The sequence below is a fragment of the Gekko japonicus genome, unplaced genomic scaffold (assembly GCF_001447785.1).
Source record: "Gekko japonicus isolate JY-2015 unplaced genomic scaffold, Gekko_japonicus_V1.1 scaffold789, whole genome shotgun sequence".
Classification (NCBI taxonomy): Eukaryota; Metazoa; Chordata; class Lepidosauria; order Squamata; family Gekkonidae; genus Gekko; species Gekko japonicus.
Genome location: NW_015177032.1, coordinates 411,031 through 429,665, shown reverse-complemented (window position 1 = coordinate 429,665; position 18,635 = coordinate 411,031). Strand labels below are relative to the sequence as shown.

Below are 18,635 nucleotides of genomic sequence, written 5' to 3'. Positions count from 1 at the left end.
CCAGGACAGGGAGATCCAAAGAGAGGGTACTTCAACAGAGGAGAATTGAGATTAAAAGCTGTATAGGAGTCCCAACTTTAAAAAAAGTTGGCAATGCTACCCTTCCTAATGGTTCTCATTGCTGGAGAAGTTCTGTTTCTAGGCTGTCATCCCCTAAAGATTCACTAACAATCCTGTATCTTTATGTGTCATTACAGGTAAACTATGACCACTTTGCTACTTGTATTTGTGAGTTTGCGAGTCATCACTGCAGCCATCTCTGTGGAAGTTTTAGGTAGGTAATTTCCAGGGCCTTCCTTAAATGCATGTACAACTTTATGTATAAAAGGGTCAATGCGATGAGAATCTGGTTTGCTTCGTTTCAAGAGCCTACAGATTTGACATAAGATGCATTACCTGCTGCGCTCTAAGTGGACCTGTTTTGTTCAGCATCTTTATAAATGTTTTGGATGAAGGAATAGAGGGAATGCTTATTAAATTTGCAGATGATACTAAATTGGGAGGGGTAGCAAATATGAGAGAAGACAGAGTCAGGATACAGGATCTTCTTGACAGACTGGAGAACTGGGCTAAAACAAATAAAGGTCCCGTTCACACGGAGAAGTTGCCACGCTAAAGACACGGATGATAGGCGGATTTTCGGTGCACGATCACATCGCAACATCTGGGAAGCGTAGTTCACCCGTGGCTAACCTGTGGCTTCCCGCCGAAGATGCGCAGTAAAAAACTACCGCATACAATATACTAGTTTCCTGAAAACGCGGGCCAAGGGCGGGCATCTGATCACATTTCCACTCGATTCCTGTGGCATCTGGCGCCTGTCCATGTCCCATCACAAACTGGATGGGGTTTTTTTTAAGTCTCCACAGGATGCACTTGCTCGATCATGCGCGTGCGCAAACGTCAATGAGAAAAAAATCCCATTTGCCACGGAAGCGGCGCCTAGCGATTGCCAGTGTGATCGCGCCACACCACTTCTTTGCCGCACTTCAGGATAGCTGTGTGATTGGCACCTAATGGCGTACCACGGGAACTCCATGGGACATGTGATCGGGCTGCCACGCTTTACTTTGCTCCGGGGCAAACAGTCACGCCTCACCCCCGCGTTATCTGGCCTGTGCGACCAGGGCCAAAATGAATTTTAATGGGGATAAATGCATAACTATAGGATGGGGGAGACTTGTCTTGACAGTAGTGTGTGTGAAAAGGATCTAGAGGTCCTTTTTGGTGTAGTGGTTAAGTGCGCGAACTCTAATCTGGGAGAACTGGGTTTGATTCCCCAGTCCTCTACTTGCACCTGCCCGGATGGCCTTGGGCAAGCCGTAGCTCTGATAAGAGCTGTTCTTGAAAAAGAGCAGTTTCTGTCAAGAGCTCTCTGAGCCCCGCCTACCTCACAGGGTGTCTGTTGTGGGGAGGGGAAGGGAAAGGAGTTTGTAAGCCGCTCTGAGACACCTTTGAGTAGTGAAGGGCGGGGTATAAATCCAATCTCTTCTTCTTCTTCTTCTTAATAAACCATACACTGAACATGAGTCAGCAGTGTGATGCGGTAGCTAAAAAGGCAAATGTGATTTTGGGCTGTATCAGTTACAGAAGTATAGTGTCCAGATCATGTTCAGTGATGTAATTCACTTTGTCATTCACTTTGCTCTGGTTAGACCTTAACTAAAGTATTATGTTCAGTTTGGGGCACTGCAGTGTAAGAAGGATATAGACAAGCTGGAACGTGTCCAGAGGAGGGCAACAAATATGGTGAGGGGTTTGGAGACCGAGTCCTATGAGGAAAGGTTGAAGGAGCTGGTTATGTTTAGCCTGGAGAAGAGATGATTGAGAGATGATATGATAACCATCTTCAAGTACTTGAAGGGCTGTCATATAGAGGATGGTGCAGAATTGTTTTCTGTTGCCCCAGAAGGTCGGACCAGAACTGAGGGGTTGAAATTAAATCAAAAGAGTTTTCAGCTAGACATTAGGAAGAACTTCCTGACAGTTAGAGTGGTTCCTCAGTGGAACAGGCTTCCTTGGGAGGTGGTGGGCTCACCTTCTTTGGAGGTTTTTAAGCAGAGGCTCGATGGCCATCTGACAACAATGCTGATTGTGTGAACTTAGGAATCATGAGAGGGAGGGCAGGGAGGGTTGCATCAATGCTTAGTTCTTGTGGCCCTTTCTTACATGCTGCCAGGTCTTGAAGAAACTCTCTCCCAACAACACTCTCTTGGCAGTGATCTGTTTACTGAGAGATACAGAGATTTCAAGCATAGACAAATCTGTGTCGAAACTGGCTCCCTTGGCACCAGTTTTTGTCATTCAAACACCGCCCCCCAGTGACCAGTCCAATCACACCCATACATCCAGCTCACCAAAATCTATGCTGCTTTACTACCCCTCCCCCAGCACCTGCAAGCTTACGGTTACATTATTTAGCAGTGTCTGGTACTCAAGGTCAAGCATGCATACTTCCCACAATGAGGAGGCCCCGCATGGATGCAGTTACAAGGCAGCACAACTCTAGCAAAGCAGCTCCACGCACGCCCCCCACACACACACCAATTCCCAGCTAGAATGAAACAGAGCAGTGAGCCACAGATACCAGAGACAGTTACCAAACACATGACAAACAAGGGCCAAGTTTGACACATGCCCAGGGAAATGCTGATCACTACTTTGGGGTCAGGAAGCAACTTTCTCCAGGCCAGTTTGGCCGGGGATCCTGGAGGTTTTTTTGTCATCTTCTGGGCATAGAACAGGGGTCACTGGGGGTGTGGGGGGAGGTATTTGTGAATTTCCTGCATTGCATTGTGCAGGTAGTTGACTAGACAACCCTGGAGGTACCTTCCAACTCTCTGATTCTATGAAGACAGAGTACTGTCTAGTGGTATGATAGGAGCCCCTTTGCCCTCTCTGTCATATGAAGCCTAGTTCACGCATACAGCAGCATGAATCAGCAGAGTGTTGCGATGGCAAAATGGATTACACCACTACAGACCAGGGGGTGGGGTCATAGAGGATCATATTGCGTAATGCTCCTTGCAAACAGAATACCAGCACAACAAAAACAAAGAGGGGACAGAATCTTTGCCCTTGCTGTGCTACCTTACCACTTGCAAGGACTTTTATGCTAAAGAACTTTCATCGAAGGAATCTGCCACCTGCAGACTGACGCAACTCTTCTGAAACAGTAACTAATCTATGGTTCTGAATTTTGTTTCTCTCCTTTTCACCATTTTGTAACCTGCAGATCATGGGGCCACCACACTGAGTGTGAGCATACCTTTACATTCCCCCTTGCGTGTCCCCCTGGGGCACACTCTGACCATCCCCTGTTACTACATTGACACACTGGAGCATGTTACCACATCACCTTCTACTGCCCCCCTGTCCCCGAGAATCAAATGGAGCAGGCTCTCAGAAGGACGGGAAGTTGTCTTGTTGGTGGCCATAGATGGGCATGTGAGAATCAACACCGCATACCAGGAGGTGGTTTCTCTGCCCAACTACCCTGCCATTCCTACTGATGCCACCCTAGAAATCAAGGCTCTTCGATCCAATGATACCGGGACCTATCGGTGTGAGGTGATTCATGGCATCGAGGACAGCCAAGATACAGTAGAGGTGAAGGTGAAAGGTAAGTTCTGATGACCATATATTTTACATTCGGCAAGCACAGGCTACGTTTCCCTCCTCTGGTAGAGCTGATCATTTGAACTGAGTTCTGAGGACCATATATTTTACATTCGGCAAGCACAGAAGAGTGGGAAACCATTAAAGAACAGTGTTGCCTGGGGGTTGGATCACATGAAGGTTTTCTATGAACAGAAAGGGGGTCATTTTTTGCTGATTTTCCCTCTCCTGCTGAGGGCCTCCAATGCTCTCCTCAGGCTGCTCCTGGTGCATCCCCCTATTCCCCCTTCCATCGGCAGAAATGTTCCGTGTCTTTGGTATAATTACTAGTTCATTTGGAACAAGAAACATGTAGGGCAATGTTATGGCGTGCTCTTCTTGTCCTGTGGGATGTTCCAATCATTTCTCTCAAGATCATTCCCTGGAAAAGAATTGCTCTGCTGTTTTCTTGTTAGACTGCAATATTGTGGGTAGACAGAAGCAAGCACACAAGTAGTACCAGATCCTCAGCAGCATCAGTGGTTGAGATCCCCCAAAAATCCAAAATGAGGATAATTTCCACACTAGAGAAATGTAGCACAAATTCTGTTGCTTCCCCCTTCCCCCCAATAAGCTAATATGTTTGATCTGTGTGGTATGGGGTAGTCTTTGCATCATGTTCACAGAATGATGTGTGGTTTGGCATGTGTTGGAAGGTGTAATTCTGGTTGTTAACTTCTGAACTGCTTGCCACAGTTGCTATTTTTATTTTTAATTGGTGCAATTATACTAATATATATACTATATATTATACTGAGCCTACAATGTGGTGAAGGCACGATATAAGTCTAACAAAATGAGGATTTAATCACTTCTCTTTCTACCATTAGCTAAAAATGAGATGGCCTGGTGAGGGGAAAAACCCAGAAAAATCCGGAGGGGGGACTGTGGCAACCTCCTATTAGGAAGGACTGGTTTTCCCTTTAAATGTGCTCTTTGCTTTATTAAACTGGGTAGATTCGGCTGCCACCAGGAATGTAAGGATTTCCAAACCTTCTGTCTGTTCTTCTTTCTGGTAAAGTAACCCAGGGTCTAGGCTTTTCAGGGATCTATGTGGTCCTGAGGGAGAATTGAATTCAATTCTGACTTAATAAAATTCTGGGATAACTTAAACAAAAGATGATTTATTGAACTAAGAACAAAATATGAGATTGATTATTCTGTAACTGTTTAGGATAAAGGGACTTGTAAATATGTTGTTCAAATGTATCACACACACTGCCTTTTTTCCCTTTGCTTTTGTTTGTTTGACATTCAGTTCCAACATTAACAGGATTCACTCTTTTCTTTGGAGTCAGCCACTCAGGCTAAGAACATATATACTCCCCTCTTAGAGATCTCACACAGAACTATATTAACCCTCACTGACCCCAACTGCTTTTTCTAACTGACTTTCATAACTGACTGGCACACCCACACAGATTCACCTCAAAAACCCCGCCCACATTCTGTCATCCACCAATCACAGCACACTTTTCTCTCTCAATCAATCTAGTCTACTATCACTGTACCTCAACCAAACACTTAAAGGCACACACACACACACTTAAAACAAGGAATCATTACAAATCCCCCCCCTCCTTAAGCAGAAAATTCTGGAGGGGGGACATTTGGGGGAGCTCTGAAAAAAATCCTATAATTTTTGGAATAATTTTCTCTAGAAGATATTAGATAATGATTCCTATGTATACTATAAACATATACAGTGTGTTTTCATAATTATTTTTATTGTTTATAGAAAAAAATTCAAGTTAGCACGTGTAAGACCAACATTTTCCAGGGTATACATTTTTGTGAGTCAATAACTTATGAAGTAAGGTTTGACTTGTTGTGGGACCCTAGGGTGCTACTGCATTTAAATTTTGTTCTACTACTGCCGACTAACACAGCTAACCACCTGATACTGGGTTTATTGTTTAAATGTGAATGATTTTGGCAACAATTAATATATTATAATGTGTTTGATAATACACTATTGAAGAGTTTGGCGTTCTGGAAATTGTAAAGTTTAACTTGATATTGAAATATGCTGCTAGTCATTTTGTAACTTTATAAGACTGTTTCAGTCCAAATAATATACTTTGTTTTGCTAACTACAAAAGATTTTTTTTATTTTCAGCTTTTATTTGTTCGTACCTCTCAAATGGCAAAACATTGGCCATGCTAAGCTAGCACAAAATGCAGCAGCTTGCAATTCTCTCTCTCTCTCTCTCTCTCTCTCTCTCTCTCATATTGAGTATATTCATAGTAGAGTTACCAGGTCCCCTCTGGGCACCGGCAGGGGATGGGGGGGTAGGGTTGCCAGATCCAGGCTGGTAAACTCCTGGAGATGTGGGGATGGAGCCTGGAGAGGACAGGGACCTTGGCTGGATACAATGCTGTGGAGTCCACACTCCAAGACATAAATTTTCTCCAGGGCAACTGATCTCTGTAGTCTGGAGATGAGCTATAATTCCAGGGTATCCCCAGGTCCCACCTGGGGGTTAGCATCCCTAATTCACAGCTTTGCTTATAGAAAACTAAAGCATTTACAATACAATCCTCAGCCTAGCTATACCCTTTTAAGCTCATTTAAGCTGTTGGACTTAAAAGGGCATAACTCTGTAACTGTTAAACTTCCAAATTTCATAATCATGCCAAATAGTACAGTTTTATTTGCTAAGTTATAAATTACGCATCTTTGTGCTGTTAAAGCAGCAAAATAAATTTAAAGTTGGTAAGCAACCAATTACTGCATATATTTCAATTTCCATCAAACGTCCATTCCCTTCCCCCCCAAAAAAAAAAATTCCATAGCATTCCCAGAAATTTTACATCTCTATTAGCCAACATTCCTGGTATCATGACATATTACCTCTAATCAGCACAACCTGACAAAAAAATTCAGAGGTATATTTTGGCTGATGATAAGCGGGAAGGAGATTTCAAGAAAATGATTTCAAAAGCACCGTTCCCAGTGATATGTTGATCCTCCTTGGTAACTCTGTGGGTTGCAAATTCTGGAGAAGCGATAATTTGATTGCAGAGAATGGCCCAGTGTGTACTCCAGCTTGCTTTTATTTAACACCTGCCGGTTTAGTTCATAACGGCCACTGACAGATGTGTATGTTGGTGGATGTGTTTTCCAGGCATCGTATTCCATTACAGAGCCATCTCTACCCGATACACGTTGGACTTTGAGAAGGCCAAAGAAGCGTGCATCCAGAACAGTGCTGTCATTGCAACCCCTGAGCAGCTGCAGGCTGCCTATGAGGATGGCTTTGACCAGTGTGACGCTGGCTGGTTGGCAGATCAGACTGTCAGGTAAACAGCTGGAAGATGGTGATGTGTAAGAACTACAGGGTGAAACTGGCCTTGGAGGAAAGTCAGATTGTACAATAAACAAAGAACTAGGAAAAAAATCAGAGGCCAAAAACTTGGAACATGTTAAAATCTGCAGCATTTATTAACATGGATGTTTTTAGCATATTCAAGACAATTACTCTGCACACGTAATATGCAATGGGCATATTAATTATTTTTGTAGCTATCTTAAATGCACACCAGATACCCAGTCTATGAGCAGTATAGTTGCATGTGTTATTAGCAGGTGGCTTAACTGTGCATTGTGCTCCCCATTCAAAACCATTGATCTCTATAGGCAGTGTAATTATTGGTTCATTATTATTAGCAATTGACTTAATTGCACACCAACTCATGCATCCAGCTGTCTCATTGGGAGTTTTCAAGCGGATCCAGCACCAATATTGTCAACCTTATTGCTTGTTTGAGAAATTTAGGGGTCTTAATCAGAGTTCGCAAGCACTTTTTTCTAAATTTCAGATTTGCAGGCCCCCTTATGTGGATCAGGACTCTGGCATGGGTGAAGGAAGTTTAACCCTTTCCATGTGCCATTTTCTGAACACAGAAAGGCCCTGAAGACCTGCTATGAGCCCTGTTGAGGATAAAGATTCAGGCTACAGTAGGATTCATAGAACATCATCATGCCAGCAACTTCTGGTCGATGCTCTGGTGTTTGGGCAAAAACTCTATGGTAAAACCAGTTTGGTGTAGTGGTTAAGTGTGCAGACTTCTGGGAGAACCGGGTTTGATTCCCCACGCCTCCACTTGCAGCTGCTGGTGTGGCCTTGGGTCAGTTACAAGTTCTCTCAGAGCTGTTCTCTCAAGGGCAGTTCTCTCAGCGCTCTCTCAACCCCACCAACCTCACAGGGTGTCTGTTGTGGGGAGGGGAAGGGAAAGGAGTTTGTAAGCCACTCTGAGACTCTGAGTTAAGGGTGGGGTATAAATCCAATCTCTTCTACTACCATAGAGTTTTTGCCAAAATATCAGAGCATCAACCAGAAGTCAATGACATGATGATGTCACATCCAGTGAGATGCTGGCAACATGACCTAGGCTTTCTACCGGTAAGTCCCCCCCCCCCCCCCCCCCCCCCCCAGGTGGCTGGGGGGGCAGGACCTGGGGGGGGTCTGGCAATCCTAGGCAACAGAGTGCCTCTATGCTTGGCGTATTCCAAATTCCAATACATATTCAGATCTGTCACTCCAAGTTTTTCATAGGTCCACATGTTCTGCCTTGTTCTTCAGGATGCTGCCTGCACCCTAGAACCATACAGGAGGAATAATTGCTTCCAGCTAACATATTTATTCCTCGTTGAACCTGTCCTGCCTTTGTACTCTCAGGTATCCAATGCACCATCCCCGAGAAGGTTGCTATGGAGACAAGGATGAATTTCCTGGTGTGAGAACATATGGCATTCGTGAAACAGACGAGATGTATGATGTGTATTGTTATGCAGAGGAAATGGAAGGTAACAGTGTCTCTCTAACTCCATATTCTAAAGAAGGTAAAGTCACAATCCAAAGGATCCCATGGAGAGCTTGGGCACAGGAGCTGGAGCTCGTTCTCCCTTTTAAAGGAGTTTCCCCCTTGCCTCAGAGTTTTATTGTAAATACTGATGTCCAGTCTCTTAGCATATCGATCTTGAGGCAGCTCCCAACAATTTTTAAAATGGGCCAGACATCACATGATACAGGAGTTTTGTGACTGGAACACCAGATATGCAATTTGCCCTTAAAAAGCCACCATTTTGAGGGTGATCTGGATGAGGTCTCTCAGTCTGGAAGTTAACTCCCTGACTGGAAATGGCTGTGCTGCATCAAGCCTGACTAAAGGGGAAAAAACACAAGTGCTGGATTTGTGCATGTCTTTTTTCTTACTGAAACTTAAAGCAGACAAGTTCAGGGTTGTTATTGATTGGGGAAATATGTTTCAAAATGTATAAATGGTACTGATATTTTATGCCAATAAAGGCTGACTTGACTTGACTTGATTGGGGAAATATGCAGGCAGGGAGAAAGAGTTAACCCCCTCTTTCCATGCTGTGACCCTGACCAAGGCTCTTCCCAACCTGAATTTTGGACTAGGAGTGCCAGTTATAGAATCCTGGTTTCACTCTAGTCTGGCCCTAAGGAAAGGGATTGGAAAGGGAAAGCTGATAAAGAAGCAAGAAATGCAACCTTACATCTAACCATCAGCATTACTGTTGTGTGATGACAGGTAAAGTCTTCTATGCCACCTCCCCAGAAAAGTTCACTTTCCCAGAAGCAGCAGAGAAATGTCACAGACTTGGTGCCCGTTTGGCAACTACAGGAGAACTGTACCTGGCCTGGAAAGATGGCATGGATGTTTGCAGTGCTGGCTGGCTGGCAGACCGCAGTGTTCGGTACCCCATCTCCAAGGCACGTCCCAACTGTGGTGGCAACCTGGTGGGAGTACGAACTGTGTACCTCTACGATAATCAGACAGGGTATCCTCACCCCCATTCTCGCTATGATGCCATCTGCTACACTGGTGAGTTCACTGAAAGGCGCATGAGGTCACCGTCATTTCAGTGTATTTTGGCAGCTTTAGTATCAGAAAACTCACTTTTCCTGGGCCAGTTTCAATGGTTCTAATAAGGCCACTAAAGAGAGGAAGGCCATGGCAAACCGCCTCTACTTCTCATTTGCTTTGAAAGCCCCTTGCTGGGGTTGACATAAATTGAGTGTAACTTGACAGCACTTTACACACACACACTAAAGAGATTGGTGGTTACAACTAAAGATATCTTAAACTCTGCTGTGTATATTCCCACACTGAACTGCTGTGTATATTCCCAAAGCACAGCTCAATGGTTCTGATCCAAAAAGGTGGATGGCAAATGCATGGAACCTTTTCAGATTGCTTAAAATCCTGCTGCTCACCTGCTTGGCAGCGTTGGGGAAGATGGAGTGGGAAAATTAAAGAGCTGCTTGTTGGAATTCTTGCAAAATTAAAAGGTCCCCATTAGTGCAACCCCACATATTATAGCAGAATGAAACGCACACACAAGGCCTGTTCACACAGGCAGTTTCCCATCCAGTCAGGGATAGGTATGTGGAAGCCAGAATACATGCAATCCCCATATTTGGATTGAATCAAATGTAAATAGTGCTGAATTTTGTGCCTTACAATTTTAATTCAATTTGAGCACTCTGAAGTGCACTATAAAATGTTATTACTTTTATTATTGTTGTTGCTGTTGTTGTTTTGTTGCTATTTTTGTTGTTATTGCAGAAAAATAACTAGGGCTGTGATCCAATGCACACATATCTGGTATCCATCTGAGCAAATATGCATGGTATCACACTATAGATCTAAAGACTTGCAGATTTTTTAACAAAGTCAGTAATGTTAAATAATTTGCCATGAAATTTGCTGAGTGACCTTGGGACGATCATTCTCTCAGACTCACCTACTTCACAGGGTTGTTGTGAGGGTAAAATTAGGGAAGGAAGAACAATATATGACACCCTGAGCTCCTTGGTGGAAAGACAGGATTAAAATGCACTTGGTAATTTACTAGCCAGGTTCAATCTATCTTCTAAAACACATTAAATATATCACTGACTATAACTTGATGTATTGAAGCCTTTGTGAGTGGAATTCAAATGATGAAAATGTGCTAGGAATTATTTTCCTTCCCCATGAAGAAATGTCACTTGTTAGGACAAGGTGATTTCCCCATCCCTGCTGGTCTTGCCTGTTCTAAATTCAGAAGTCACAGGCTGAGAAGCATTCTGGCCAGTGCCTGGCTGGGACCCCTATGCCTGCATCCAAACTACCATTATGCTATAGCAATCATTCACAAGTGGGTTTTCCTGATTGCGAACAAGTGCTGTAGCACAATCACTGCTTGATGCCCAGTGATGCAGGGAGGATGCAGCCTGGGTATACATGGGTAGGAAAGAGGCAGGGTAGGTATGCATGTACTCCTTGCTTCCATTTGCACCCTTCGGTGTCTGCAGCAGAGGCAGTCCTCTACTCCTTTGGCACTTTCTTGTGACACTGGGAGCTTTTTGGATCACTGAAAGATGCCAGATTTGCATGAGCAAAAGCTCATAGCGCCAATCAATGTGCTCTGCAGCCGAGGGGACCCTCCACCAAGCTTTGCTCCTGCAATTATAGAAGGATGCCTGGCTGGTGCTTCTTTTCCCCTCTGGACTCATTTATGGCCGACTCTGGACTCACTGATGGTAGCAAGGAGGAGGAAGGTTCCTCTGCTGGACCTGAGTCATGGCATGATGGAGAAGGGCCTGGCGGTTGTCTCTTCTCCCTCTGGCTTCTCTGATGTCACTTCCATAACATTTCCTCCTTGTCCCAGGTGATGACTTTGACACAATCATCCACGAGAACCTCACTGATGAGAAAATTGGTGAACTGGGCAGTGGCTTCACCATCCAGACAGTCACCCAGACAGACGTGGAGCTGTACTTCCCACGCAATGTCACAGAGGAGGAAGCCCGGGGCAGCATTGCAACATTGGAGCCAATAGACTTTACAGCCACTGCCTCGGAGCTAGATGAAGGCTTCACGGCAACTCCGGATCTCTTTGCTACTGACTTCATTGATGAGGCAGAGAACAGGACTGAGGTGGGAATTTGGGAGAGTCTAGAAAATGCCACCGTCTCAATGCCAGACACTCTTTTCACCACTGATACTCCAGAGGTGAGCTCGGTGGAAGAGACCCTGTGGGCTACTGCAACACCAGCACTGGAGTCCGCCTCTCCGTTTACAGTAGAGGATCAGATTGCGCCAGGGACAGCTGCTCCTGACATTGGACACATCCCCAGGCAGCCCATGTTGTCCACAGGTAAATGGCCAAGCTTCAATACGCATCCCCAATTATAACATTCGGTTGCTACAGCAACCCAGTGATGACTACAATTGGCCCCGTGTTAAATGGAGCATGAAACCAAAACAGTGTACTTTGTTTCATGTTTGTTTTACTGAGAATCAACAAGCTCCTCCCACTTTTGGGTGCTTGTTGTGAACATATTCATGTGGTATTCTTCTCAGCCCCATTTTCATTCTTCTGGTTTGTTGTCACAAACCCTCAGCTTCTTTTACTCACACAGCCCCTCAATCCTTTTCTGCTGGAGTGCAGGATGTTATTTTGTTGACAATGTCATGATGCCAAAATCACAGAGGTTGCTGCAGCCAACTGGATTGAGTGGCAGCATGGGCAATGCCAGTAGGGGCTGTGTGAATGGCTGATGCGATAAGCAGTTTGGGGTGTGGTTTGCTGGGTGGTGTCAGAAACGCTTGAAATTAGAGAGTATTCGGCACAGCGCTAGTGAAAACTCACTCCAAGTATGGGTGAGCTCCGTCTCCTCCATCCCCCCCATCTCCCCGCGGCGGCGGCGAGGCCGGTGTCAAACCCCCCCTGCCTGCCGGCTCCGGGGAGGAGGACGCGGTGGAGGTGAGGCCCGGCTTCCCCCGCCCGCCCGGCCTGCCTGCCGGCTCCGGGAAGGAGACGGCAGCGGCGGTGAGGCTCCGCACGGAGGGGGCAACTTGGCTATTAGATATATAGATTCAGCACAGCGCTAGTGAAAACTCACTCCAAGTATGGGTGGATTCATGCTCAAATGCTCTTTCCATTCTTCATTTGACAGGCACTGTCTTTCATTACCGACCATCCACTGACAGATATTCCCTAACCTTTGTCAAAGCCCAGCAAGCTTGCCTGGATAATAACGCTGTTATTGCCACTCCTGAACAACTGCAGGCTGCCCATGAGGATGGTTACGATCAGTGTGATGCTGGCTGGCTGAGGGACCAGACGGTCAGGTACAGTAACACAGTGACTCAGCTGGGGCGGGGGAGGCATATCTAAATGAGAACATTTCAACAACCTCAATCAGGCTGCATCTGACATTGTAAGCATGTTGTGGCTGTATCTCTGAGAAGAATAGGATCACAGCAACACCCCAAACCTATGAATGTTCTGCTTAGAATTTATGTACATACAAACGTACACATGTTGGGCTCTCTTTATGGGACAAGGAACTCTTTTGTTTTCAAGGTTCCCAGCCACAAAGAGAGAGCCCTCCAGGTGAAGGATCTCAGGCAGAAGATGTAGAAAAGATCTTTCTCCACCTGAAACCATGGAGAGCAACTGGTAGTCAAAATACTGAGCCAATTATTTGGTAGAAGGAAGCTTTACATGCATTTACAGTTCACTGTTCTTCCATCATGGAACTCCAGATTGCTGACAAGGAGTTCCAGGAGGTCTCCTATCTTATTTATTTATTTATTACTTCTTACTGTTTCTGCAACCAGAGTCATAAACAGCAAACCCTCCTCCCACCATAAACCTTGCCCCATAGGGAAACATAGGCCCCTGCCACACGGCAGGGAAAAGACGGGGCGAAGCGTGGCTTTTAATAGCTGCGCCAAAAAAGAAACGCCCTGGCGGGATCCCACGCATCCCGGTTGCTGCGCTCCGTTGCTCCCCGGCACGATCAGATGCTGGGGAGGAAGACACTAGTTGGAGGGGGAGGCTGCCGTACTGCGCATGCTCGAGCATGCGCAGTACGGCAGGGGGCCGGGGATGCGACGGCGGCAAGATGTGCCGCTGATCCCACGGCCAGGATGAAGCGCCTCAACCGGATGAACCACCGAAGTAGGTGGTTCATCTTTGACGCGCTTCATCGGGGGAAGGGCTGGGTTGAAGGCGGGAGCGCGACGCCAGGCAGATGTTGCCGTGGGATTGCGCCCGTCTGATGCGCCTCCAATCCGGCCCGCTCCTGGCCCAAACTGCCTCGTATGAACGGGGCCATAGAAGAACCTAAAAGATTGCAACTACAAAAAAAGTCATATGATTTGACAACAGCTGCTAGAAATTTTGCTACACACAGGGTAGTTCGGTTGCCTTAATCTCTAAGCAGCCAGGGTGATTTTGCTTCTGGAGAGAGGAAGTCCTGATTAAATAAAGGGGAGATCATTTCCACCTCTTAGAGCTGAAAATTTGGGGCAATCAAGCAGAATATGATCCACAGAGTCAATTTTATTGCTGCCACAATAACAGAGTCTATCTGAGTGTAAAATCCCATCAGATCTTCCTGCCGTCACAGCTGAAGGTAGGGCATTCAGAGGAGGTCTCCTATCCAAGTGTGGTTTGATCATCAGCCTTCAGCCTACAGGCCACAGTTTCTTGGGACTCAGGACACAATTATGGGAATCTTTTTCCTGATCAAGATTACAGCGTTTGATTGTCAGAATTGATATTTAAATTGACACCTGTTTTTGCATATAAAGGGTGTAACATTGGCGTGAAATAAATGAATAAATGACATGAAATAAATGAAAGATATTGAGAAATTAGCAAAGGAAATGGGGAACAAAATGTTCACAGCAAATATGCATAAAAAGAAACAAAAGTGGAATATTTGTACATCACTATTTATTTATTTTATTATTTACTTTGTTTATTCCCTGTATTTCTGCCCAGTGGGGCCCCAGAGTGGCTTAGATTTTAAGTTTTGGGCACCACAATTTAAGAAAGATATAGACAAGTTGAAATGTGTCCAAAAGAGGGCCAGATGAGCTGCATCCAAGGGTACTAAAAGAACTCGCAGATGGAATTTCTGAGCCTCCGTCCATTATTTTTGAGAATTCTTGGAGAACAGGTGAGGTGCCAGAAGATTAGAGGCAGGCAAATGTTGTCCCCATCTTCAAGAAGGAGCAAAAGGAGGATCTGGACAACTACTGATCAGTGTTCCCTCTAAGCTGAGTTAGTGTGAGCTAGCTCTCAGTTTTTTAGCCTGCAGCTCACACATTTTTGTCTTATAGTGTCCAGATCATGTGAAGTGATGGTACCACTTTGCTCTGGTTAGACCTCACATAGAGTATTGTGTTCAGTTTTGGGGACCACAATTTAAGAAGGATATAGACAAGCTGGAACGTGTCCAGAGGATGTAGCTGGGTATGTTTAGCCTGGAGAGGAGACGACTGAGAGGTGATATGATCACCATCTAGAGCAGGCATGTCCAACTTTGAACAGGTAGTGATCTACCACCATGAAAATAAAGTCTCAAATTAGATTTTAACCCACTAAAGTTGGGTTCCACCGCCCCGCCCCCCATTTATAATGCACCTTCTGGTAAGCAAAATAAGCAAAAACAAAACAGAGAGACGAAGATCCAGAAAGAACTGTGAACATTTTTTATTGTTTATTGAGTTATAACTTTCTTTAACTGTCTCAATAACTTTTATTACCACCAATCATCAAAAAAAACACACAACCAAACACCTGTCCAGCAAACCAGGAGACCAAGTGGGGCTGGTGATCTACCTTTGACCCCTCCACGATCTACTGGTAGATCGTGATCTGCTTGTTGGACATACCTGATCTAGAGGATGGTGAGGAGTTGTTTTCTGTTGCCCCAGAACGTCGGACCAGAACCAACGGTTGAAATTAAATCAGAAGAGTTTTCAGCTAAACATTGGGGGGGGGGGCGCTCTCCTTCTTTAGAGGTTTTCAAACAGAGGCTAGATGGCCCTCTGATAGCAATGCTGATTGTATGAACTTAGGCAGATCATGAAAGGGAGGGCAGGAAGGGTTGCCTCCAGTGTTCCGTCTAAGCTGAGTTAGTGTGAGCTAGCTCATGGTTTTTTAGCCTCTGGCTCACACATTTTTGTCTTGGCTCAGGAAGGATGGCTCCAGAGTCAACTAATTTATGCAGCAGCCAAATTGCTTGCTCACAATTTTAATGCTAGTAGCTCACAAAGTAGAATTTTTGCTCACAGGGCTCCATAGCTTAGAGGGAACATTGGTTGCCTCAGTGCTTAGTTCTTTCTTACATGCCCAGGGAAATGCTGATTGCCACTTTGGGGTCAGGAAACAATTGTTCTCCAGGCCAGTTTGGCCAGGGGTCCTGGAGGTTTTTTTGTCATCTTCTGGGTGTGGAACAGGGGTCACTGGGGGTGTGGAGGGGGAGGTATTTGTGAATTTCCTGCATTGTCCAGGGGGTTGGACTAGATGAGCTGGGAGGTCCCTTCCAACTCTATGATTCTTGTCCATTTTATTTTCACAACAACCCCGTGAGGTAGGTTAAGCTGTGTGACTGGCCTCAGGTCACCCAGAAAGCTTCCATGTCAGAGCTGGGATTCAAATATGGATCTAAGTACTACACCACACCAACATTCCCTAGTTAAATCAAAGACTTTGAGGGGAAAGAGGTCACATTCCTGAAATGCTGGGGGAAGGGTTTTAAAGAGGGATTTGAAGAAAGCATGAGATCACTTCTGAAGGTGTTCTAGGAAGGAGTTCTAACAAAAGTCATCTACCCTACTGGTCTTCAACCCTAATCTGGATGGCCCATGCTAGCTGGATCTCATCAGCTCTCAGAAGCTAAGCAGGGTCAACCCTCGTCACTGGTTGGATGGGAGACCACCAAGGAATTCCAAGGCTGCTATGCAGAGGCAGGCAGTGGGAAACCATCTCTGAACACCTCTTGCCATGAAAACTCCACAGGGTCTCCATAAGTCGGCTGTAATTTGACAGCACTTTTCACCACTACCACTGGTCTTTGACTGGTAGATTGGGACCTACAAGTGAGTTACATCTTTATGACCTAAGGGAGATTGCACCAATGCACTCACCACCATTGACTTGTTGCTGTTTAGAGTTTATTTTTCTTTATGCAAAAAAAAAAAAGGACATAGACCAGGTGCAAAGGAGGGTGTGGCTGCTTTGCTTTTTAATAGTTATGCTGAATAGGAGATCGTCGCTGTTGAAGCTTATTACACTGGAATGTGAAGGGTGACCCTTGTTGTCCTTATTGTCAGATACCCCATTGTCTTTCCACGGAGCAAATGTGAAGGAGACAAGGATGATATCCCAGGGGTGCGGACATATGGCATGCGCCCAGCCTCAGAGATGTATGATGTATACTGCTATGTCGACAAACTAAATGGTAAGTTTTTCTATGGTCCTTGTGAGAAACTCTTTACATTATTGTTTTCATGCCAGATCTGTCCCTGTCAAATGAGCAGTGTCTGAGCCGAGAACTCAGTCTTAATTTCTTTATCTTTAGGTGAGGTCTTTTTTGCAACCCAACCGGAACAATTCACCTTCCTGGAAGCACAAGAACACTGTGAGAGCCAGAATGCTACTCTGGCTTCCACTGGACAACTCTATGCTGCCTGGAAACTGGGTCTAGACAACTGCCGTGCTGGCTGGCTGGCTGATGGCAGCCTCCGCTATCCTATCCTGCACCCCCGTCCTGCTTGTGGGGGGGACAAACCCGGTGTGAGAACCACTTATTTGTACCCCAATCAGACAGGATTCCCAGACCCACAATCAAGGCACCACGCCTTTTGCTTCAGAGGTAATATCCTATTCCTCATCTTGATTTTGACACATTACAGGACCAAAATAATAGCATACGTTACAGCAGAGGAATAGCACTGGGGAAATTAGGGTTCTCATCCCCTCTCTGCCCTGTAGTTTTCTGAGTGGTTCTTATATTTATTTATTTATATTTTATTTATTTATAAGTTCAATTTATAGCCCGCCCTCCCCACTACGCGGGCTCAGGGCGGCTCACAATCAGGCATAGGCCCGCACATAAAACACAATTAAAACCATTTAAAATCATTTCTACAATATTACAACATTATTAAGTGCTCTGGATGTTCCGAATTGAATTGGTCCAGTCATTCTCTTTCAGCCTTATCTACCTCACAGGAATCAGGGTCTTTCTGGGGACTGCAGGCAGGGACAGTGTTCCATTGGTACTTTATATAATACAGGCCAGGGGTGAAATCAACCATTGTGCCTTACCACTTTCCCTTCCTATTGTGTGAAGACAAAGTTGAGTTAAATGGAGCTAGCTCAGCATTTCATTCTTACTGACAGTTTTATAGGCTTTACTCTTTGTGCAACTTTAGTTCCTGTTCCCAGTTTGATCTTCACATTATTATTTTATTTACATTGTTTATAGTCCGTATACCTCACTGAGACTCAAACTGGATTACACATTGTAAATCAGGGTAGTCAATAAGTAAGACATCTGATAAGCAAAGAGAACTAAGATTACATAAATCAGTGAGCTGTGACTCATGAAAGCTCATATAGAAATAAATGTTAGTCTTTTACATGCCACTGGACTTTTGTTTTATTTGCTACAATAAACAATCATGGCTTCCCCTTTGCAATCATTCCTCCTAAGGACTTGGCTCATTTAATTTTTATTGGATCATAAGTTATGATCAAAATAAAAACAGTCCACTTTTCCTTCTCTAGATTTTGGGGGAGAGCAGTGGTAGTGCATCTACAGAAGGTCTCAGGTTCAATCCCCAGCATATCCAGCAGGCAGGCAGTAGGTGATGAGAAAGACCTGAACCTGAGACCCTGGAGAGGCACTGCTAGTCAGAGTAGACAATCCTGGTATTAATAACCAATGGTCTGATTCAGTATAAGGCAGCTTCATCTGTTCAAACTGTAGTGGGTTGAGCAGGTTCACACATGCCCATTTATCACTGACAATAATATCATGTGATTTGCATGGGTAAATGAACAATAACTAATTCATCACAACAGAGAGAGCTTTCCTCTCTTCAAAAGTCAACCCCAAAGACAATAGCTGAGGCAATTCACTTATTCAGCTGAG

At 44.9% G+C, this 18,635-nt stretch overlaps 1 protein-coding gene across 1 annotated transcript in view; it reads left to right on the top strand.

The window, feature by feature from the left end:
- The first annotated feature begins 204 nt into the window (after positions 1 to 204).
- Positions 205 to 18,635, top strand: part of ACAN (aggrecan) — a 67,468-nt gene continuing 49,037 nt past the window's right edge. The window contains exons 1-9 of the mRNA XM_015427942.1: positions 205 to 274; positions 3,236 to 3,622; positions 6,786 to 6,960; positions 8,340 to 8,467; positions 9,217 to 9,510; positions 11,342 to 11,830; positions 12,633 to 12,807; positions 16,810 to 16,937; positions 17,058 to 17,351. Of these exons, the coding sequence (XP_015283428.1) occupies positions 205 to 274; positions 3,236 to 3,622; positions 6,786 to 6,960; positions 8,340 to 8,467; positions 9,217 to 9,510; positions 11,342 to 11,830; positions 12,633 to 12,807; positions 16,810 to 16,937; positions 17,058 to 17,351 (2,140 nt within the window). The remainder of the gene's footprint in view (positions 275 to 3,235; positions 3,623 to 6,785; positions 6,961 to 8,339; positions 8,468 to 9,216; positions 9,511 to 11,341; positions 11,831 to 12,632; positions 12,808 to 16,809; positions 16,938 to 17,057; positions 17,352 to 18,635) is intronic.